Raw genomic sequence first — 23,211 nt, 5'->3', positions numbered from 1 at the left:
AATGGTGTGTGAGTTTCTGCTGTATAACAAAGTGAATCAGCTAGCTTCCATGTCCTGGCTATTGTAAATAGAGCTGCAATGAACACTGTGGTACTTGACTCGAAAAGACTATTCTTTATCCATGGAATTGCCTTCACACCTTCATTGAAAAATCGTGTTGATATATGTATGTCTATTTCTGAACTCTGTTCTTATTCTAGTTTCTTAATTGAAAATGTATAATTTGAGAACTTTTTTCTTTTCTGTATAGGTGTTTAGTAGTATGATTTTTCCCCCCTAAATACTGCCTTAGCTTTATCCCACAAATTTTGATCGTGATTGTTTTCATTTTCATTCTGTTAAAAATACTTTCTAATCTCCCATTTCATTCCATCTTTAACCCATGGGATATTTAAAAGTATAGTATTTAGTTTCAAAATATTTGAGGGTAGGGCTTCCCTCGTGGCGCAGTGAGAGTCCGCCTGCCATAAGATATAGATTGGACCAATGCGATCAGTTAACGTAACATAAATAGCATATCTAGTATGGTCCACCCAATAATAGCAGAACACACATTCTTTTCAGGTGTCCACAGAATATTTATTAAAATAGTTTATATTCTGGACCATTTTAAAGTATCAATAAATTTAAAAGGATTCAAGTCATACAAAGTATATTTTCTGGCCACAATGGCATAAAATTATAAATTATAAATAAGTGAAATATCTCTAAAATACCCTGAAATTTTTTTTTTTTTTTTTTTTTTTTTTTTTTTTTTTTTTTTTTTGCGGTATGCGGGCCTCTCACTGTTGTGGTCTCTCCCGTTGTGGAGCACAGGCTCTGGACGCGCAGGCTCAACAGCCATGGCTCACGGGCCTAGCCGCTCCGCGGCATGTGGGATCTTCCTGGACCGGGGCACGAACTCGTGTCCCCTGCATCGGCAGGCGGACTCGCAACCACTGCGCCACCAGGGAAGACCCCAACCACTCCAACTTTTAATTCGTGTTACCATGGTATATCATTTTTTATCCTTTTACTTTTTAACATATTTGTGTCTTTATATTTAAAGTGGGTTTCTTGAAGGTATCATTTCGATATGTCTTTGTTTTTTATCCAAACTGACAATCTGCCTTTCAATTAGCGTGTTTAGATCATTTGCATTTTGTGTCAGTACTGATACTGTTAGGTTTAAATCTACCATCTTGCTATTTGTTTTCAATTGTGCCATTTGTTCTTTGTCTCAGTCTTCTTTTTTGTCTTATTTTGCATTAATTTAAAAAAATCATTCTATTGTACCTCCTTTGTTGGATTACTAGCTGTCACTCTTTGTTCTGGTATTTAGAGGTTACTTTAAGGTTTATCATATACATTTTAAACTTATTACCATCTACTTTTGAGTGATATTACACTATTTATATGTAGTATAAAAACTTCACAACAGTATAATTTCATTCTCCCCTCCCAGCCTTTGTGCTATTGTCACACATTTTACTTCTACATGTTACAAACCTCACAATGTATTGTTATTATTTTTGCTCTATACAGTCGATTATTTTTTAAATAAGTTTAAATAGAGAAGCTCTTTTGTATTTACTCACAGAGCCATCATGCCTAGTGCTCTTTTTGTCTTTGTATTGATTCAGATTTTCATCTGGTATCATTTTGCTCTTGACTGAGATTCTTCCTTTAACATTCTTTATAGTGCAGGTGTGTTGGTGATGAATACTTTCTGCTTCTGTATGTCTGAAAATGTCTTTACCTCACCTTTTTGTTTTGTTTTGTTTTGTTTTTAGGTTCACCTTTGTTTTTTAAAGATATTTTCACCGGGTAGAGAATTCTAGACTGACATTTTTTTCTGTCAGTGTTTTAAAGACACTGCTCCACTATCTTCTCACCTGCTTCTTTCCAACAGGAAATCTGTGGTTATACTCATGTTTGTTCCTAGCTGTGTAATGTGCCCTTTTTTCTCTGTTTTTGAGATCTTTTCTTCATTCCTTGTTTTAAGCAATTTAAACAACAGATGTGTCCTCGTGTGGTTTTCTTCATATTTTTCATGCTTGAGGTTTATTGTGTTCGTGGATCTATGGGTTTATATTTTTCATCATAGTTTGGAATACTTTTGGCCTTTATTTATTCAAGCATACCTCTCTATCCTTCTTTCCTTTGGGAGCTACAGTTGCATAAATATTAATTAACATAGAGCAGTCCTACAACTTATTTATGCTTTATATAGTCAATTTTTTTTTTTTTCTGGTACACGGGCCTCTCACTGTTGTGGCCCCTCCCGTTGCGGAGCACAGGCTCCGGACGCGCAGGCTCAGCGGCCATGGCTCACGGGCCCAGCCGCTCCGCGGCACGTGGGATCCTCCCGGACCGGGGCACGAACCCGCGTCCCCTGCATCGGCAGGTGGACTCTCAACCACTGCGCCACCAGGGAAGCCCAATTATTTTAAAAATAATTTTTCCTTTAGTTTTTTTTTTAATCCCTCTCTTGAGTTTCATTTTGGACAGTTTTTATTGCTGTGTCTTAAAGTTCACTCATATTTCCTTCTGCATGTTTACTCTGTTGTTAATCCTATCCAGTGTAATTTTCATCTCACATTGTGGTTTCCCCCTCTAGAACAGGAGTATCAAACTAAGACCCTGGCATAATCAGCCCATGGCCTTTTATATATAGTCTATGAGTTAGGAATGGTTTTCACATTTAAAAATTTTTTTTTAATACATGACAAAAACTTTAAGAGCCCTACAAAGCCAAAAATATTTACTATCTGGCCTCTACCCTGTGACTTCTACCTACCACAGTCTCCTCAACTCCTACTCCATCCCCTCAACTCAGGAGCTCACCAGGCTTTGCCTGCATTCCCCTCCCTGATCCACACTCTGGGTACTCTCTCCATGCAGTAAGTTAGAGCAGTTTTGGGGCTCATTTCCTTTGTTTCCTGTCTCTCGGGGATTATTGCCTGATATCCTTTTTCTTGAAAACCATTATTTCTTTTCTATTAAAAAATTCTTTTAGTTGCTTTGTACAGGAAATGGTGGGTGGCCAGAGGAGTAGTAAATCCAGTCCTTGGTACTCCATTCTGGCCTGAGCAGATGTTCATTAGATTTTTCTTAAGCACCTTTCACAAGTTAGAACTTACCTACCTTTCCAACTTCGCCTTTATCTTAGCTAAACTGGTCATATTTCAGTCTTGGCACTTGGGTTCACTTTCTTACCCCTGCCTGAGATTCCTTCCACTTTTTCTAGATGCTGTACTATACAACTGCTATGGTAGAATGTCTCTGTCCTCTCCAAAATTTATATGTTGAAATCCAACCCTGAAGGTGATGGTATTAGGAGGTGGGGACTTCGGGAGGTGCTTAGGTATGTGGGCTCTGCCCTCATGAATAGGATTAGTGCCCTTATAAAAGTAGCCCAAGAAAGCTCCCTTGTCCCTTCTGCTATGAGAGCGCACAGTGAAAAGATGCCATCAATGAACCAGGAAGTGGGCCCTCACCAGATGTCAAATCTGATGATGACTTAATCTTAGACTTCCACCTTCTAGAACTACGAGAAATAATTTTATGTTGTTTATAAGTCACCCAGTTTATGTTTTGTTATAACAGCACAAACAGACTAAGACAAGGACCTAGGGTTTTCTAGTCTCTTAGTAAAATAAGGGGAACCAGTTTCCCAGGTAATTTTTACTTTAGATTTTCCTTACCATACCATCAACATAGGAAAGTAGAAGGGATTAAAGATTGAAGATACTCTTTCTGAACTCTTTTTTCCCAAAGATACTTGCATAAAGTAGAAAAGGTTTGAGCCAGCCTATGTCTTTTTTTTTTTAAGAAGTTGAATATTTTATTATTAAACTTTCTTATTTTCCTGCAAGGCTGTCGCTTCACTGTATAAAAATAGCACCAGCAAACACAGTATATTGCAAAATTAAGATAGTAATGTTCTTCACTGGACACTATACAACTAACAAACTTTTCTCCACTAACAATGTTATCCTTGAATTACATAATTTTTATAACTAGTTTTACTACAGATAATTTCAGGAATTCTGAGTATTATAACTGGAGACTAGCCTAAAAATCACAGGGTGTTGTGAAAAAGATGCATAGTGTTTATCTGAGATCATTAGGAAGTTCATGGGTATTTTCTTCAGGCAACATCGTTGCAAGTAGTTTCTTTTGCTAAAAGTTGCTTCTTAAAATTCTATCCACCACTAATTTAAGACAACTATGCTAGATTAACTTGTTTCAAACTAGTTTATTTAGGGGTTCCATTTTCACTCCTCAATAGATTTTATGTATTTCTCATATGCTTCTTCACTCATTAGTTCATCTAGTTCTGAAAGGTTACTGAGTGTCATCTTGATCAGCCAACCATCTTCATAACAAGATGTGTTGACAAGTCCTGGATTTTCTGCTAGAGCTTCATTAATTTCAGTTACTTCTCCTGATAGAGGAGAATAGAGTTGACTAGCAGCTTTCACACTTTCCAAATGAGTGTCATCTTGATCAGCCAACCATCTTCATAACAAGATTTGTTGACAAGTCCTGGATTTTCTGCTAGAGCTTCATTAATTTCAGTTACTTCTCCTGACAGAGGAGAATAGAGTTCACTAGCAGCTTTTACACTTTCCAAAGCACCAAATTCCTCTTGTTTGTTCAATTTTGTCCCAACTTCAGGCAGACTACAGCAAACAACATCTCCCAAAGCTTCCTGTGCCAAATTGCTGATTCCCACTGTTCCAACACCGTTTTCTGTTGTTACCCATTCCTGTTTGTCTGTGAATTTACGACCCGACGGCAGAACGGGGCCGGTGCACAGCGCCCGGACGGCGCCCGCCCGAAGTCCCCTGGGCCGCGGCGGGCAGGGCGCGTTGGGCGCAGAGACGGCGCGCAGGCTGCAGACCGCGGCCCGCACGCTCTGCGCCACTCGCAGCGCCATGTTCGCCCAGCCTATGTCTTCATGCAGAAAATATTTACTATTTAGCTTTGTCTAGGGAGGACTGTTCCTCTACCTCTTGATATGGTAAGATGGGAAGACTATTATTGCACTAATAATCTGGAAAACTGGATTCCAGCTCTCGTGCTGTCACTAATGGTGTGAATCTGGACAAGCCACGTAACCAGCCTGGCCCTGGGTGATCTCTTCGTATTGTGAGCAGGATACTAATATCACAGTCTCCGTTGGTCTGCGTTTCTCCTGCAGAAGTAGCCTTGTCAGCTCTATTTAGCTTGGTGCTTCCATTCCTTTTGTTCTGCCTTTGATGTTCTCAGGATATCTCATTAAGCAGGAGGGCAATTAATAGTCAGATTTGGGACCTATTTTGATCTGCTCCGTGATTTACAGACCCTCACTTTGGAATCTGAATTTTTGGGGGCTAAAGTGATTGTATTTATGGGGTAATCACAAACACTTCATATGTAGTGTCCTGGCACAGGAAGATATTAATCTTCCATTGAGTTTTACCTGACTTAGAAAGTTCCTTTAAGGTAGAAAACACATCTTGTTCTTCTTTCTCTCTGGCACGGTGACTTGCACAAAGCAGGCTTCAGTGAATGTTGTGCTTTTTTTTTTTTTAATTTTTAAAAATTAAAAATTTTGTTTTTAGTTTTTTGGCTGCTCCCCACAGCGTGCGGGATTTTAGTTCCCTGACGGGGGATCGAACCCGTGCCCCCTGCATTGGAAGCATGGAGTCAACCACTGGATCGCCAGGGAAGTCCCATGTTGTGCTTTATATATATGCTATCACATACTTTATCTCATTCATGAAACAACTCATTAAGAAAGCATACTAAGATAATATTTAATTTAAAATTCTGGGCCTCTGAAAAAATTTGAAATAGAACTCACCTATTTTTAATCCTTAAAGAGTTAATATTTTATTTTTAGATTTGCTAGACACAGCACAATGCTAGGGCAATAAAGGTAGTCCTGCTTGAAATCAGCTAATGAATCCTTTGTAAACAAATGAATAGTCTGCCTTTCTTACATGTAGGCAGAGAGCATAAAATTTTTAATTGATGATTTTTAAATTTGATGAAGATACTGTTATTTAGCCCATCTTCTCCTTTATCTCCACAAGGCAAATAAAAGAGCTTTGACATTCCTGAGCTGATATGTTCAAGGTCCCTTGAGTCATTTGTCTAAAATTGTTACTTATTTCATTGATAATCACAAGGCACCCAACTGGCCCTTCTTCTTTTCCTTCTTCTATCTCTTTTTCTTTTTCTTTTTTTCAGTTTACTCTGAATGTCTGCAGCTTTCAGTTGATGCCCCTTCAAACCATGCTCCACATCCCCCAGTGACTTTTCTAAATGCAAATTTCATTGTTATCAAGCTTGCGAATAAAATTCTTTGGTAGCTCTCTAGGGTCAAGCGCAGATTTCTCAGCAAGCCTTCTAAAGTCTGAATCAGGGGTGGAAATAATACTGGCAGAAAGAGCAAAAGCATGCCTGGGGCAAATGGAGTCAGGGGGAGTGTTTAAGTAATGCTGCTTTAGGCGGCTTTTCCAGAGATAAGAATTACCACTTGTCACCCAGTAAAGATCCAGTTGTTTGTTGAGACATGAGCTTTGCGTTTGTTTGTTCTTTGTTCTTTTCAGCAGGAAGATTCCTTTATAATGGTGAAAGAACCAAAACGATAGGATTGAGGATGGAAGACAAAATTAGTTGTATATAAGAAGCAGGACCCCTTTTTTTATGTAGTGATGTGTGCGTGTGTGTATTTAGGGGAGGAAGACAGGAAGATCATTTATCATTTTTGTTCATAGGTGTCTGGACTCTTAGGCAACATCCTTTACCAGATGGAGAAGACCATCACTTGGAGATCCTTGATCCTGAGTTGGATACAGTGACTGAATGGGATTTTGGACTGTTTCTCTTGTGAAGGGGTAAATAGTCTGTGTGGGAAGAGGAGTGGACAACTATGTGATGCCCAGGAGGATAGACTCAGGTGAGGCACCACTTCCATAGTAGAAGCAACCATGTGACTAAGTTCCATTAGCAGGATATTAGTGCAAGTGAAGGGTACCACTTCCTGACTCAACCCATATCAAAAGTTTCCCATGTGTGACTTTCTCCCTCTCCCTGTCTGCTGGTTAGACATCAGTTCTCAGGGTAGCCTTAGAGGTCACGTACTGAAGGTGACAGAGGCCCTTAGTGACCACGTGGACAGTACATCACACGTTACCCTCCTTAGGCCACACTCTCCTCACCTCCTTGACACTGCCACTGTCTGGACCTCCTAGGAATAAGGAATAAACATATTTTATTAAACTGCAGAGATTTCAGGGTTTATCTGTTGCAGCCAATAATGCTCCCTTAACTAATACAATAGAAAATATTTTTTATCAAATTTGAGAAATATCCATCTACTCTTAGTTTGCTGTGGGTGTTTAAAAAATCAAGACTTGGTGTTAGATTTATTAGGTACCCTTTTGATATCTATTTAAGTTTTCTCCTCTGACCCATGTGTTGTATGTCTAGCCACCTATGTTCAACTTTCCTTCCACTCCATGAGAGTAAAATTTCCTTGGTGGGGCTTGATTTTTCTTTTAATATATTTTTGAGTTTCATTTGGCAGAATTTTATTTAACGTTTTCTCCATCTGTATTGATAAAGGATATTGTGTTGAATTTTTTCTCCTTTTTTCTCTCTCTTACTGTCTGCCTTATTCCTCTGTGCCCCTCCCTCCTTTCCTTTGCATTTGTCATTTATGGGTATCAGGTTTCTACTAAATTTGTAAAATAAATTTAGAAGCCTTTTAAAAAAAGTATATTATATCACATGGGTTTTTAGAAGAATTTATCACTAAAATAATCTGGCCATAGAGTCTTTCCATATTTTCCCAGAAAAATTTGCTTAAGATAGGCTTTTAGCTCACAGCTTTTCTTTTTATTATTTTTGGTAATGCCTGTGAGCCCATGCATATGGTCACCCAGGGCATCATCAAGGTGAAAATAATGGCCAGAAGTTCTGCCAGATGGGTAGTGATCTGTCTTTTATAAATATATTTCCATATAAAATATTTCACACTTATATAAAAATATAGAGAGAAGTACAAAGAATGCCTGAGACTTCACAACCCATCTTTGTCAAATCTGAATCCTTTTTTTTTTCCTCTGTGACTTTCAGTGGTTTGGTTTGTAGTCACCATGAGGTTTTTGTATTGCCGTCCATATGTATATGTGATTGTTTTAAGTTGCATGTCTTAATTTCAAATGCATTTTAAAAACCCTGCATTTGTACTCTCCTTCCCTCACAATTACTGTGTTTTTTTTTTTTTTGTTTTTTTTTTTTGCGGTACGCGGGCCTCTCACTGTTGTGGCCTCTCCCGTCGCGGAGCGCAGGCTCCGGACGCGCAGGCCCAGCGGCCACGGCTCACGGGCCCAGCCGCTCCGCGGCACGTGGGATCTTCCCGGACCGGGGCGCGAACCCGCGTCCCCTGCATCGGCAGGCCGACTCTCGACCACTGCGCCACCAGGGAAGCCCAATTACTGTTTTTGATATCATATTGTACATCTCATTGTTTTGTGTATCCCTTAACTGCTTATGGTAGATACAGATGATTTTACTACCTATGTCTTTTAACCTCCCTACTAGCTTTGTGTGTGGACGATTTCCTACCTTTACTATATGTTTGCCTTTACCGGTGAGCTTTTTCACTTTGTAATTTCCTTGTTTCTAGTTGTAGCCTTTTCTTTTTCACCTAGAGAAGTTCCTTTAACATTTGTTGTAAAGCTGGTTTGGTGGTGCTGAACTCTTAGCTTTTGCTTGTCCGTGAAGCTTTTGTTTGAACTGAATCTTGATGCTGCTTATATCATGAATTTTACCCATGTTTTGTTAGCGTTGTTTCCCATCACCGTAGAACGTTTACTTTGAAACATCATTTTGTGATTTTCTTTTAATGGTAAAATTTTTACATCAAAATAAGTTATTATATATATAATACAAATTCATTGTAAGCTTAGATATGCAGGATACATGCTGGTCATGTTAGTTTTATTTGATCAGTTACTATACAGGCGATATAATATACTTGTCAATAGTTCTGGGTCTTAGAAACAAACAAGACTTTGCTTTAACTGTTGGCTCAGCTATGGAACTCTGGGCAAGTTACCGTCCCAAGTTTTTCATCTGTAAAATGGTGAAACAGTGGCAACTTTCTGGACTTGTCGTGAGCTTTGTTGGTAGCAAAAGTATGCACGGTGCTTGGTTCAGCACCTACTGCCCAGGAAGTATTGAATACAAAATCAACTCATTTGATTTCAGGAGAACTTTTTCATACAGACGATTAAACTTCCCTTATGTCTTTACATTTAGGAAGTTAAGTCCTGTTTATGGTGTTGTATGAATTACCAGCATCCTCAGGTCCCAAGCAGGGGAGCGCTGAGTGCATTTGCTCTGATGGCGAAGGGAAGGTGCCCAGTCTGCTGTGCCCCCTCACACCCTCTCCCTCCTTCCTTCCTACAGCTCTTCCTCTGGATCAGGTGTTGTGTCTGGCTGAAGGGAGAGGTGTCCCTGGAGCTGTCTCACTTGGCGCTGGCACACCATATGCTGCCATAAGGGAAACATACCAGGGAGTCTAGTCTTTGCTCGGAGTGGGAAGAAAGGCAGATGCCCCCAGTGCTGCCTTTCTTCCAGGCAGAGGAGGAACTTCTCAGGTTTCCGTCCCACTGCATCATAGACTCTCACTTCCCATCCCCACTTCCACACCCCCTAAGTTAAGATGCTGCTCCGTGCTTTATGGTAACAGCTCACAGCCTCATCAAAGCTGAGGTGAACAAATGCTTACTGACCTTTTATCACAAAGAAGGCAATGTTGTTTAAAAGAAAACAAAAATAATTCTGTTGACAATGCACCTTTCCGTCTGTTAGGCGCGGAGCTTGTGTCGAGATGCACAGCTTTCTGGGACATTCAGCCTGCAGCCACAGTGCTCAGGAAAGATTACTGGTTTGCTGAAATATGAATGTAAAAGCACCTGACTCACCAAATTATTTCCTAGAATAGTTAGCTGGGTGGAGGCTCACCAAGTTAATAACTAAACCCAGCCCTCAAGTCTATTGGCAAAGGGCATGTTTAAGCTTAATGACTCTGTATCCACCCAGAGAGATAAAGGAGACTTTGATATCCTGTCTGGTTGGCTGCAGAGAGGAGCATGACTCATTAGGCACCTGGGACGCTGAAAGAGTGACCTGTACTGGAAATATTTTGAAAGGTGAGTCGACGTACTAGCCCAGTCCTTCAGAGACTGCTCCACACCAAGCCTGAGGCAGCTGATGATTCAAGAAATAGGACTTAAAAAAGAGAAAATCTTGTGCAACAGAAACATAGGGCAGAGCAAATGATCTCTGCATTATGAACGTTGTGAGTAGTCAAGAGTTATGCTGGCTTGCATATGATCCAGCGATCCCACTGCTGGGCATATATCCAGACAAAACTCTAATTCAAAATGATACATGCACCCCGATGTTCATAGCAGCACTTTTATAATAGCCAAGACATGGAAGCAACCTAAGTGTCCATTGACAGATAAGTGGATAAAGAAGATGTGGGGTATATACACAATGGAATATTACTGAGCCGTAAAAAAGAATGAAATAATGCCATTTGCAGCAGCATGGATGGACTTAGAGATTATCGTACTAAGTGAAGTAAGCTAGACAGAGAAAAACAAATATCATATTATATCACTTATATGTGGAATCTAAAATATGACACAGGGGTTTCCCTGGTGGTGCAGTGGTTAAGAATCGGCCTGCCTATGCAGGGGACACAGGTTTGAGCCCTGGTCCGGGAAGATCCCACACGCCGCAGAGCAACTAAGCCCGTGTGCCACAGCCACTGAGCCTGCGCTCTAGAGCCCGCGAGCCACAACTACTGAGCCCATGAGCCACAACTACTGAAGCCCGCATGCCTAGAGCCTGTGCTCTGCAACAAGAGAAGCCACTGCAATGAGAAGCTTGCGCACCGCAACGAAGAGTAGCCCCTACTCACCGCAACTAGAGAAAGCCTGCATGCAGCAACGAAGACCCAACACAGCCCAAAATAAATAAAATAAAAATAATTAAATTTAAAAAAATAAAGTAAAATGTGACATAAATGAACTTATCTATGAAAGAAAAACAGACTCAAACATAGAGAACAGACTGTGGTTGCCAAGGGCAGGGGAGGGAAGGATTGGGAGTTTGGTAACAGCAGATGCAAACTAGTATATATAGAATGGATAAACAACACATCCTGCTGTATAGCACAGGGAACTGTATTCAATATCCTGTGATAAGCCGTAATGGAAAAGAATATGAAAAAGAATATATATATGTATAACTGAATCACTTTGCTGTACAGTAGAAATTAACACAACATTGTAAATCAAGTGTACTTCAATAAAATAAAATTTTTAAAGAGTGTTATGCTGGCTTAGAAAAAGAAAACTTCCACAACTTAAAAAATTTCCTATATAACTATACTGTTAAATAACCTAAGGTATGTGAAGCATCCAGCCCAGTGTCTGGCTGGCATATAGTGTCACTCAATCTGTTTCTTCCCTTAATCTCTGATCTTTTTTTAATTTTATTTTTTGAAGAGTAAGAGTACTTTAAGATGATATCTATATTGTCTGATGTAAGTTCGTATTTAAAAGGTATTAATTTGTGTCTAAAGCCTAGCTCTCTCATTGGTTTCACTGTTAATAATAATGAAACATGACTGCAAATTGAGTCATCTGTATCAAAATTTTGCCATATGGTTCAGAAATTATTTGGGAAATCATTTTGGAATGAAGACTGTTAGCTCACTTTGGTATACTTGCTATGGTTTAGCCAAAAAACAAAAAAACAAAACCCAGCCATGTACATAAAGCCAGAATATGAATTTGAAAATACCACTGGTAGCTCCATGCAGTTACTCATTTTTGAATATTAAGCTACCAGGGTGACATTTTAAATTTGGAACAAATCTTTCTAGCTCTTTCCCTGAGAAAATAAACAATGCTCTGAAGTGTTAGTAAATTAGAGCACCTTTTCAGCTGTTCCACAATGAATTATTCCACAGGCTAGAAAAAAAATGATTCCACAAATACTATTAAAAGTCACTGTATTCTACAAGGTCCTACTGTATAGCACGCTACTTAATATTTTGTAATAACCTATAATGGAAAAGAATCTGAAAAAGAAAAAATATATATATACGTATATAGCTGAATCACTTTGCTGTACAGCTGAAACTAACACAACATTGTAAATCAACTAGACTTCAATTTAAAAAAATAAATAAATGACAAAAAAGTCCCTGTATTCTGAATAGGGTGACAAACACTCTCACACATAAAACCAGACGTATACAAAGAATGGGCAATCTGAAATATTTGGATGCCTGTTTTTCAACCTCACCTAGCCACCTACTTCATACTTCTTTAATATGTGCCTGTAATACTTCTACGTATTTAAGACTTCATTAAACCTAAGTGTATGAGATAACTTCGAAATAACGTTTTTTTAATAACATAACATTCAATCATATATCATAACCATGTACCTCTCACTTAGTGATATTTTACTAAAGTCAAGTTTTTCTTTCCTAGAATATGCTAATATTGCTCTCTTGTAGAACAAAACATCGGGAAAAAAAGTCACGAGGGTTTCCTTGACTGAGTATATGTAGGATTTTGATGGGCTGGATTCTAACTCTTTTTTGAGAATACAATTTCCTATTTCACCTCTCCCCTTCCCCACACCCCTCTGCTCCAACGCACACCCTCTGGGGCAAGTTTCACTGCAACAGATACAACCTTGTTGGGCCAGTCTGTCTACAGACAGGATGTAACTTGTAGGAAGGAGAAGCCCTGGTGTCCCAGAAAGATTGAGGCTGCCAGCTGAGGGGCCAGCCTGCTTCTTCCCTTTGCTTTGCTACCCAGTGTGTGCATTCTTGCAGAAGTGGACCACTGTCACCCAGGAGCACGATGAGCTGAGACCCGTGCCAGGCAGTTTGTAAGGAAGAGAGGAGAATCCAGGATGCGGGACAATTCAAGGGCAGGACATGCTTCCACAAGGAGGAGAAAAGAGCCAGAGAGGGCGGTTTGAAGACCTGAGAAATTTGGCAAATTCTTACCTAAGGCCAGTGTGTGTGTGTGTGTGTGTGTGTGTGTGTGTGTGTGTGTGTGTGTGTGTGTGTGTGTATACAGGAAGGAACTAGCATTGCGAAATATCCCCAAGTACCACTGGTGAGCCTCCCTCTCTTGAAAAAACAACAATAAAAAACAAACCACTTTGAATCCTTTCATAACAGGAAATAACACACTGGAAACTGGAGAATTGTGATGTGAAAAAATCCAAGAACTTAGAACAATAGAGGCTAAATAATTTATTAAAATAGTTTGTATAATAGAAGTTGAGAATAAATAGAAAGGGAGTTTTGGGCACCCAGTGAGTTGACTAGGCATCAAATAAAGCAGTGAAAGCAACTGAGAGCCAACCATTTGCCAGGTTTTCAGAAGTACTCATAGATTTTCAGTACTCTCATCTCCAAATATAATTGTAACCTAAAATGTCTTTGCATTGGAACTTTCTTAAATTCAGATAATAGTAGTAAGGAACTGACAAAGGATCGATTGCATAGGTTTCAGAAAAACAAGTGTTGGTAATTAGGAAAACCTAATTAGTAAGGAGGAATGGGCTCCCGTAGAATAAAAAAGGCACGTTTCATATTTCACTTTAGTTAAATCAGAGTTTCTCCCCCGATAATGAGTAGAGATGCCACATATGTGATAAGTTATTGGAGAGCCCTTGGTTTTTTGTGATATGATATCCACTTAGAACACGATTCCAAAAATCATTTACACCCATATCTAACCCAGGTGATCAACAGCAAGAGGCTCCCAGAAGTCATCACATGCCACGCAAACAACACCGTGGTGTTGAGGACCAAGTGTCTTTCTCCATCATTTCTAACCACGTTATTATCTTCCCAGTCTAGCTCTTTTCAGGACCTGTATTTCCCTTTTCTTCTTCTAGACGCACGAACCCCTCTGTTGTCTTATCACGAACTCTTTCCCAACGTGGCCTTTCACTGTTTTTCATTGACCTGATTTGTTTTCAGAAATAACGTCAAATAAGGGAGGAAATGAGGAAGAAGGACCTGAAGGCGTGCTTCAGTTTTTGGGTTCTCCCTGGTCGGCAGCCCGCTGCTGCCTCCTGAGCTAGTGGACATGGATCTGAAACTGGTGTCCAGGCGCAGCTCTTCCTTCATGTACTCGTTGTTGAGAGTTTGTTTATTCTGCAGAATTTGCCTTATAAGTTTGTTAATAAAATGCACCTTACTTTTACTTGCATTAATCCACTTTTCGCTAATCTTTATTCTCACTTTTTTTTTGTCTCCCTCAGTTTGATTCATTATCCTTCAACAAATTGTCTTAACATCTCATTCACTGACCCATTTCTTTAACATATTTTTTTGTATTGACAACTGACTCCTTGGAAAGAAGGAAAGTAACGGTTCTATTGATTAGGGAGCTTTACTGTCAATCTTATGCCCTAATGTTGTTTTGTGAATGATGTTTAAAGTATTTAATAAATTTTATATTTGAAATGATCATTGAAGAGATTTCCTAATTGCACTCCAGCCAATTTACAACAAACTACTGAATGCTGAAGGCGAACAGAAATGCGCTTGTCTGCATAAACAACTTGAAATAATTATTTCTAAGATGTCTTTTTATGCTGTGTAGTGAGCTTTCTGGGAGTTTTAAACCATTCAGGTGGAGGATTAAAAAATCCTCCAGACATTTATACTAAGTATGAAAACCCAGGTATGAGACTGATGTTTCTATGACTAAGCCTTGTACTTTATATAGCATGTTATACTATCAGTTTTGGAATCTTTTAGAGTAACCAAAAGGGTTTTAAAACAATAATCTTTCCTTTCCCAATAACTAGCTTCCATGTTAATCAGCATATTCAAGCTTCCTTCTCATTAGTTTTAAAAAATTCTAGGAAATACTTTTCATTGTATGCTATGAGTGATTTTACTAAATGATTAAAATCCTTTCAATAGACAATAGGAATGTGAGGCGGATACAGGTATTTTGTATCCTAAGCCAATACTACGGTGCCAGGTAAATCTTGAAATGGACTTCAGTTATTTTATACTTTGTTTTATGGTAAAAATAGCCATGTAGAAAATTTTGCATGCCCATCTTACCTCAAATTCTCCATCCTGGATCTTGTTTCTACATTCAGAGCACTGGAAAAATTGCTGAGAATAAACCTTGGTGAAAAATTTTTTTAATTGCAGTACTATAGTTCATACTTTTCATCCATATCTGCTGGGTCCTCAATAAGGCTTTTCTTTTCTTTTTTTTTTTTTTGAGAAGGGACACCTCTGGCCGCCCTCCTGTCATTAACTGATCCTAACCCTCGGTCCTGCACTGACTTCCTGTATTTGGCTACAGGTGGCCTTGCTCTTACTTCATAGACAAAATTGAAGCACCAGATGGGAACTCTCTTCAGCTTTACCAACTAGAGTCTACAAACTTATCTGCTCCCACACACATCCTTACAGTTTTCTTTCTCTCTCGTGGGAGGAGTGTCCTCCTTTTGACAGAGGCTAACCATTGATCTGTGCTCCCGAACGCAGGCTCTCCAAAGCCCTGGTGGCTTTGCTCCAACTATCCCCTTGGTCCCTTGTCACAGACCTTAGCCCTCTGCCCAGCCCCTAAGTGAGGATGTTCTGCAGTTCAACCCTCACCCCCTTCCTTCTCTCCTGTGTGTATCACAAAGGAGATCTTACCCACTCCCCTGGCTTCAAGCTCACACTAAAGATGTCTGCATCTGCCCCCAGCCCTGACTGCTCTTCTGAGAGCTTCAGGTACTGTGCATGGCACAGCTCTGTCCAAACATGCTTCCATCACAAAATGTTCAAAATGAATCCATAATTGGGGACCTTTTTTATAATCTTCTCTTCTGTATTCTCCTTGATAATGAATGGGGCTATGACTGTCCAGTCTTGAAGCCTAGGAATCACCTTTGTTTCTCCCTTCTCTCTCTGACTCTCCACCTTCAGAAAATTACCAAGCCCTGTTGGATCTAGTAATAATTAATAGTGCTTCGTATGTGCTGGGCATTTTTCTAAGAGGATTTAGTGTATCATCTCAGTCTTCAGTCTCACTGTATTATGTGTTATGTCTGTTACTCTCACCATTTTAAAGGTAAGAAAGCTGAGGCACAGAGAGGCTAAATAATTTGTCAGGACACGGGGTAATAGGGTAGGGCTGGGGTCTAACTACAGAGCCAGCCTTTCAACAGCCATGATCTGCTGTCTTCCAACATGCCAGGATCCTCAATATCCTGAATTCATTTCCTCCTATTCTTTCTTGTTTCAGCTGATTTTGTTCATGTGCTTCCTTATTTCTTGCCTGTGTAACTTACTACAACTTCCCTCCCCAAATCCATTTTCTGGGATCTGTCTCATTAATCAGTCCTAGTCAGATTTTCTGGAGTGTTGGCTAAGCTATGTCTTTGTAATCTATGGATTTGAATCTTTATTTCAGGAACATTTATTCAGTTATACATTTGATTTTTCCCCCCTATATTGTGTGCTCTTTTCTTCTAGGATAGCGATTATTTGTATGTTGTCCCTATTTGTCATCTTTCTTATTTTATCTCTTTGTTCTTTGTCATTTCATTTTGTTATTTCCCCAAGCCTATTCTCTTTGTACCTGACTATGCTTTTATCCATATCTATTTTACTTTTTGTTGGGTCTAATGGGAGGTTCACGTCTGTAACAGTTTCGTTTTATTCTTCTAGTCATTCCTGAGCTCCATAAACTCAATTTTCATCTCCGGTTCTCTCTTCAGCTCTTTTTTGATCACCTGTTAGTCTTTCAGGCTCATTTTTTTCAGGAAGGGAAACTTGCTTTTAGTTTCTTTGAATACTGGGAGAACTATTTGTTTGAAATTGACCTATTTTGCTAGGAAAGGTCCTGAAATTCTGTATTCTTCATTTGACTTTTGTTTGTTTCTTTCTTCCCTATTTTTCCTCAGTATCTATGTTTCCGTCAGGGAAATGGATGTTTCAGAAAGAATGAAGGATAAAAACAGGTGAAAGTTTCTGAAATGAAAAAATAAGTGTAGACAACAAGCTTTGAGAGAGCATTTTATAAATTGCCCAGTCTTTCCCCTTTAACATACCAAGGGCTAAACCAGGATGACCTAGCACACAGATTTCTCATGGAGTTTAAGAAGGATACCCCTTCAGCCAGTGGTAGTCAAAACCTTTGTAATATATAAGCAGGAAGCCTGCTTTCCCACAGTAGAAGGAAGATATGATATAGGAAATGTCCGAGAAAAAGTTACCTGTGTTCCAGCAAGGAAAGGAGGAGAGAGAAGCCAGAGAGGGAAGAGATTCAGGAAGCATGTGTCCTAACTTTGCACTGATTACTCGAGGATAACAACGAGGGTGAAGGGGTGGAGGGCTCTGACTTCTGTTTCCCACTTGGGATTCTGAGAGGAGCTTACCTCAGACTCTGCTGCAGGAATCTGGGGCACGGCCACAGCAATGCAGATACAGCACAGTCACGTTTTTAGAGGCTATTAAGTTGTGTTTCCCTGTTGTCTTAATTTGTGGCCCTTCAGAGGCAGAGCCAAAGAAGGGATTTGGGACCGGGAGGATTTATTTGGGACGTGTTCCCAGGAAACACCAGTAGGTTAGTGGAGAAGTTAAACATAAAGGAAGAAAGCCAATAAGGGGGCCTTGCTGGAATAACCCACAGTCCTCCTGTGTGTTTCCTTCACTCCTCACAACAAACACTTCACTCTGACACTTCTGGTCACCAAAAGCGTGGGATCCTTTCCATGCACAAGCAATTCTCCGGGCACCGGCTGGGTGTCTTACAATTTAACTGAATTCTGACATTGTCTAATGTGGATGGTGTCAGATCCCCCAGTTCCACGGGACTGCCCAGCCCTCTTCAGGTGCCAATCACAAGGAGCAGATCCGAAGACTTCCCTGGCTGTCTGGGGCTTAGGATTCCGCGCTTCCACTGCAGGGGGCACGGGTTCAATCCTTGGTCGGGGAACTAAGATCCCACATGCCACACGGTGTGGCCAAAACAAAACAAAACTAAACAAAACAACTTCCTGGCTCTACCGTTTCCGAGCTGTATGACCTTGGGAAAGTTACTTAAGTTCTGTGTGCCTCAGTTGTCTCATTTGTAAGATAGAATAATATTACCTACCTCAAAAGATTGTTTTGAGGATTAATTATATATGTTAATTAATACACATAAACTATAGGATCACACCAGTGCCTGGCAAGGAGGAAGCACTATATAATTTATTTGTATGTATGTAATATTATTTGCTTTTTTAATTTGAACGTCCAACCTTACAGTTTTACCTTCTCCAAGTCACAGTGAGTTTTCCCTATACTAAATATGTGATGCATATATATTTAAAGGTCTGGTGGAATTAGAGGTAATCGTAGGTAATCTTTAAAAAAAAAAAACAAGGAGCAGGTCCTCAGGGTACCCACCACTTCTGTCTGATGTGGCTGCCAATCGGGGGCTCCCATGACCCCCGCCTCAGGTTCCATTAACTTGGCTAGAGCAGCTCACAGAACTGAGGGAACCACGTACGTTTACCAGTTTAAAGGATGTGATAAAAGATACAGGTGAGCAGCCGAATAAAGAGGTACCTGGGAGCGTCCTGAGCATAGGACGTCTGTCCCCTTGGAGGTGGGCTGCCTTACCCACACCCCGCTCCGTGGATGTGTTCACCAACCTGCAAGCCCCCCAAACCCCCTACTGCTGGGATTTTTATGGAGGCTTCATCAGGTAGGCATGACCGATCATCAAGTCCATTTTCATCCCTTCTCCCTTCTCAAGAGAATGTGGCGGTACGGCTGAAATTCCAAGCTTCTGATCGTGGCTTGTTCTTTCTGGTGACCAGGCCCCATCCAGGAGCCATCCGGGGGCTCACTCAGCATTGCCCCATTGGAACAAAAGACACTCCTGTCACCCAGGAAATTACAAGGGTTTCAGGAGCCCTATGTCAGGAACCAGGGGCAGAGACCAATACAGTAAGTCCCCTACATACGAACCATCGAGTCGCGAACTTTCAAAGATGCGAATGTGCAGTTGTGTGTCCAATCACGAAAGTTAGTTCATGTGTCTGGTGTACATTGTCACGTGCGTGTATCCTCTACAAGTGGTTGTGCTTTTGTGTACTTTACTGTACAGTACTGTGTAGAGTACAGTAGTACAGTATCTTTATTTCAAGCCCAGGCTGTCCGGAAGCAAGCGTAAAAACAGCAGTGACGTAGCTGGTACTGTACTGTACTTTTCAAGGTATTGTACTGTAAGATTAAAAATGTTTATTTTTTGTGTTTGTTTTTTGTGTATTATTTGTGTGAAAAGTATTATAAACCTATTACAGTACGGTACTATATAGCCGATTGTGTTAGTTGGGTACCTAAGCTAAATGAGTTGGACTTACGAACAAATTGGACCTACGAACGCGTTCTCAGAACGGAACGCGATCGTACGTAGGGGACTTGCACTACATAGATTTTCTATTATTTCACAGGTGTGCCGTCACACAAGTTGCCACGTGGGCAATGGGGGTCTAACCCTGCCGGGGACTCTGGAGAGTATGTTAGAGCGCATATCTCAGGTGACTCCACACCAGAGGCAGAGGAGCCGGGGTCTTTATCCACTGTCTCCCAGACAGTCAATGGTTTGGGGCCGCCCCCGAAGAACCTTAATGGCCTGGCATTTCCAGCCTGTCGTGTGCTCGTGAGTAGCCACTGGTGGCCAGAGAAAGTCTTCAGCCAAGAAACCAAGTTGGCCAGTGGAGTCAGAATGGCGTCCATGGAAAGTGCAAGCGTGAGGGAATATTGGCTGGACCCTGGTCGCATCTCATACAGCTGGTCTTTTCATCCCCAGGTGCGAGGGTCTGACTCCACGTGGCATCCTGATGGTAAGGCTCTGCGACACCTAAGCCGAGGTAGAGAGGGGGCCAAGCAGAGACTGGGGGACCTGCAGCCAGAAGGAACTGAGAGGAGGGCTGTGTCGGCACCGCCTGAGCCAGAAAACAGAAGCAGGAACTTCAAAGCCATGCAGGCTCCCACCACAGCGCAGTTATGCTGAACATATGTGGTTTCTTTATTTCCATCTATAACAAGTCTGGTCTTGTTGGAAGCCTCCAGCTTCTGATTAGTAGGAAAAATATTCCCATTTCAAGTCTATTACACCTAAAACTTACTCTGGTCCTAAAGCTGAACAGTCCTTTCAGGTAAAGTTCAGTCCACGAAGATATGCTCTGGCTGCCAGGTCCCTTCCCTCCCCATATCTGCCACCTGCGACGCCTCCACAGGTGAAGTCGGGCACCTGGAGAGAGAGATGCACCTTCCTTGGCCTCTCACGGTGGAAGAGTCAGGGTCCTCGGGTGTGACATCCTCTGTGTGCTCTGGTATCCAGGTGTCATACTTTACGTCATGTAAGGTTGGGCTCAGATTTCTTTTATTTAGCCACCATCCAGTTATGGTCACTCTTTACATTTTACATCTGTCATCGGCTCGCTGTCTCATCCGTCTTCTCTGGGAAAAAGGCTCCGAACTGTCTGCTACATAAGTGGTCCTGTGAGCCCATCAGTGGGCCTTGCCCTCTGGTCACAGGGGTCACCAATCTAAGGAATGGGCTTGCACCCCAGGCTGCCCAGTCATAGCTCTGCTAAGGATTTTTCAATCTGGAGCTGAGACGTTGGAAGGAAGGGAATCTGGAATTACAGACAACAGTGTCCCTTCCTCAGAGGAGGAGCTGCTCTGGGAGAACAAGGCTGGCAGCCACTGCAGGGCAGAAATGAGAGCTAGAGGGAAAGTCCTGATGGCATTCAAATTTCCGCTTCCTGTCACACCCAAGGCCAACCCTACCTTCGCCCTTTCTATAGAGTGGTTATGTGAGTCCTAGTCACTTTTCAGAGTTTGCCTCCAATGCTTGTAACCAAGAGAATCTACAAGGGAAAGTTACTACTGCTGTGTTGTTTGTAACTGAGTAAGTGGGAGTGAAAAGCAAATTCAGACATTTCAGAACGTGAACGTCTACAGTCACTTTGGAAAAACAATTTGGCAGTATCTGCTCGAATTAAAGATATGAATACCTATGATCTAGGAATTCCACTGCCAGATATTCATTAGTGAGAAATTTGCACAAGGGAAAAAGCATGTCTAAGAATGTTTATAGCATCATTCTTGGTAACGGAAAAAACCCTCAAACTGGAAACAGCCCAAATACCTTTTATATGAATTTAAGAATGAGTACTTTATGGTATATACTCATAGAATTGAATATAGAACATTGAAAATGAAGTACAGATACATTTGTCAACATGGTAAATCTAAAAAAATGTAATGCTGAATAAAGAAAATTTATTGAAGAATGCTGCTACATGACTTCATTTATTTATTGCTTAAAAATATGTCAAAGTAAACAATATGCATAATTATATGTACCACATACATGTGGTAAAATTGCAGAGAAAAGCATGGAGTGATATTCACGAAATTCAAAATAGTGTTTGCCTCTCATGGAGGAGAAAGGGAACAGAGATTTTGATTATGTTCTATTTCGTAAGTTGTGTGGTGGGTACTTGGGTGTTTGTTTCATTATTATTTTTAAAACTGTACATATAAATCGTACTCTCTTGTTTGTATGACATACTTCACTAAAGTAATTCCAAATAATTAATTTTGAAGTAGCATGTTAATAAGTTAGGTCCATTTTCTGCCTTCAGATATTAAATCACAGGAAATTAAAAACATTTTAAGAATTCAGTTTCGTGGAAGCAGTTGTCACCAACTCTGATACCAATTTGTTTTTAAGTATTCTGTAACTTAAAACAGCACACACGGGTACACCATCCAAAGCCGTCTTTTCTAGGTGTCAAAACTGTGCGAATCAATTCAAATAATGAAATGATAAACCACAGCCATTGACTATAATTTCATCCTCTAACGTCTTAGTTAAAGTTTTAGTTTAGTTCCTGGCTAATCACACCTAAAACAAAATAAATGCAGGAATATTTTTTTAGGTGGCAAAAATGAAGCCTTTGCCCTTGTAAAACTCAGACAATTACTTATCTTCTCCTTTAGGAGAAGATGGTTGGGAGAAGCAAAGATGACTATTGTACTATCATCAGCACTAAACTTGTAAGTCCTATGGAATTAGATGGGCTCTATATTTAGTGTTGAATGGGTCCTGGCAACCTCCCGTCAAGTGCCTTGCAATTAAACATCCCAGCACCTCCGGGGTGTGAGTCGTCTGGGCCGCTACACAGACAGATACTTACACGAACCCGCGGCACAGCTGAACTCTAATTTTAGCAGTCCACGTGGAAAGGCAACCCAGCACCTATAGCAGGAGCCTCCAGTACCTCCCTCGGGCTTCTGAAAAATCTTTGAAACAATTTATTGTGAAATATAACATATATACATAGAAACAGATAGAACACAAAAAGAGCCTTAAAAGTTTTAAAGGGAACAGCGATGTAACCACCTCCCAGGTCAAGAAATAGAACACAGCCAGCACCCCAGAAGCCCCCGAGTGCCTTTCCTCATGGCAACGCCCTCACCCTGGACCCTTTAGTGGGAACGACTATCCTGGTGTTTTTGTTAATTCCTTGCTTTGCTTTCTAGCTCTGCCTCCTGACTATGCCTTCCCCAGCAATATATTTTGGGTTGTGGCTGTTTTTGTTCAGCATTACTTCTTTTGTTCGACATTATATTCCACGAGCTCCATTCGTGTTATTATACACAGGCGCGCTCTTAAAACTCCTAAATCTTTCTAATATCCTCTATCTGCCATGCGTTGTAATTTGTACAGCACTCTAGTGATCAGTAATTCTACTCTGGTATGTTTGTAATTGTAATCTCCCTCGCCCTCCCACCACATAATAATACTTTTAAGAATTATAACATTTATTGAGTGCCTACCGTGTGCCAGGACTGCCTGAAGCACTGTTCAAATAATATCGCTGTATTCTTGATAATTCTGCATAGCGTGTAGGTTTAACATACTGTTTTTACAGATAAGAAACTGAAATTCAGAAAGATAAGTGAGTTCGGGCCTTTCTGAGATTTTGTTACCAGGAGCACAAATTTTGTTTTTATTTATTTTTAAATTTACTTTCATTTTTCGATTGAAATATATATATACATATATATGTATATATACATATATA

At 40.5% G+C, this 23,211-nt stretch overlaps 1 protein-coding gene across 1 annotated transcript; it reads right to left on the bottom strand.

Annotated features, from left to right (window-relative positions):
• Window positions 1-4,259: 4,259 nt before the first annotated feature.
• LOC102987631 (glycine cleavage system H protein, mitochondrial-like) lies at window positions 4,260-4,924 on the bottom strand. The gene is made up of 2 exons (XM_024132940.3): window positions 4,518-4,924; window positions 4,260-4,374 (listed from the first exon to the last, which is right to left on the bottom strand). The coding sequence occupies exons 1-2, from the start codon at window positions 4,922-4,924 to the stop codon at window positions 4,260-4,262; spliced, it is 522 nt and encodes a 173-aa protein (XP_023988708.1).
• Window positions 4,925-23,211: the final 18,287 nt, after the last annotated feature.

The sequence above is a fragment of the Physeter macrocephalus genome, chromosome 10, assembly GCF_002837175.3.
Source record: "Physeter macrocephalus isolate SW-GA chromosome 10, ASM283717v5, whole genome shotgun sequence".
Taxonomy (NCBI): Eukaryota; Metazoa; Chordata; class Mammalia; order Artiodactyla; family Physeteridae; genus Physeter; species Physeter macrocephalus.
This window is presented reverse-complemented; position numbering and strand designations above follow the sequence as displayed.

Excerpts from the sequence above, each read along its gene's own strand:
- LOC102987631 (XM_024132940.3), bottom strand. The coding sequence starts at position 4,924 with ATGGCGCTGCGAGTGGCGCAGAGCGTGCGGGCCGCGGTCTGCAGCCTG. Across the intron at positions 4,375-4,517 it reads AATCCAGGACTTGTCAACAA|ATCTTGTTATGAAGATGGTT; the intron begins ATCTTGTTATGA and ends ACTTGTCAACAC.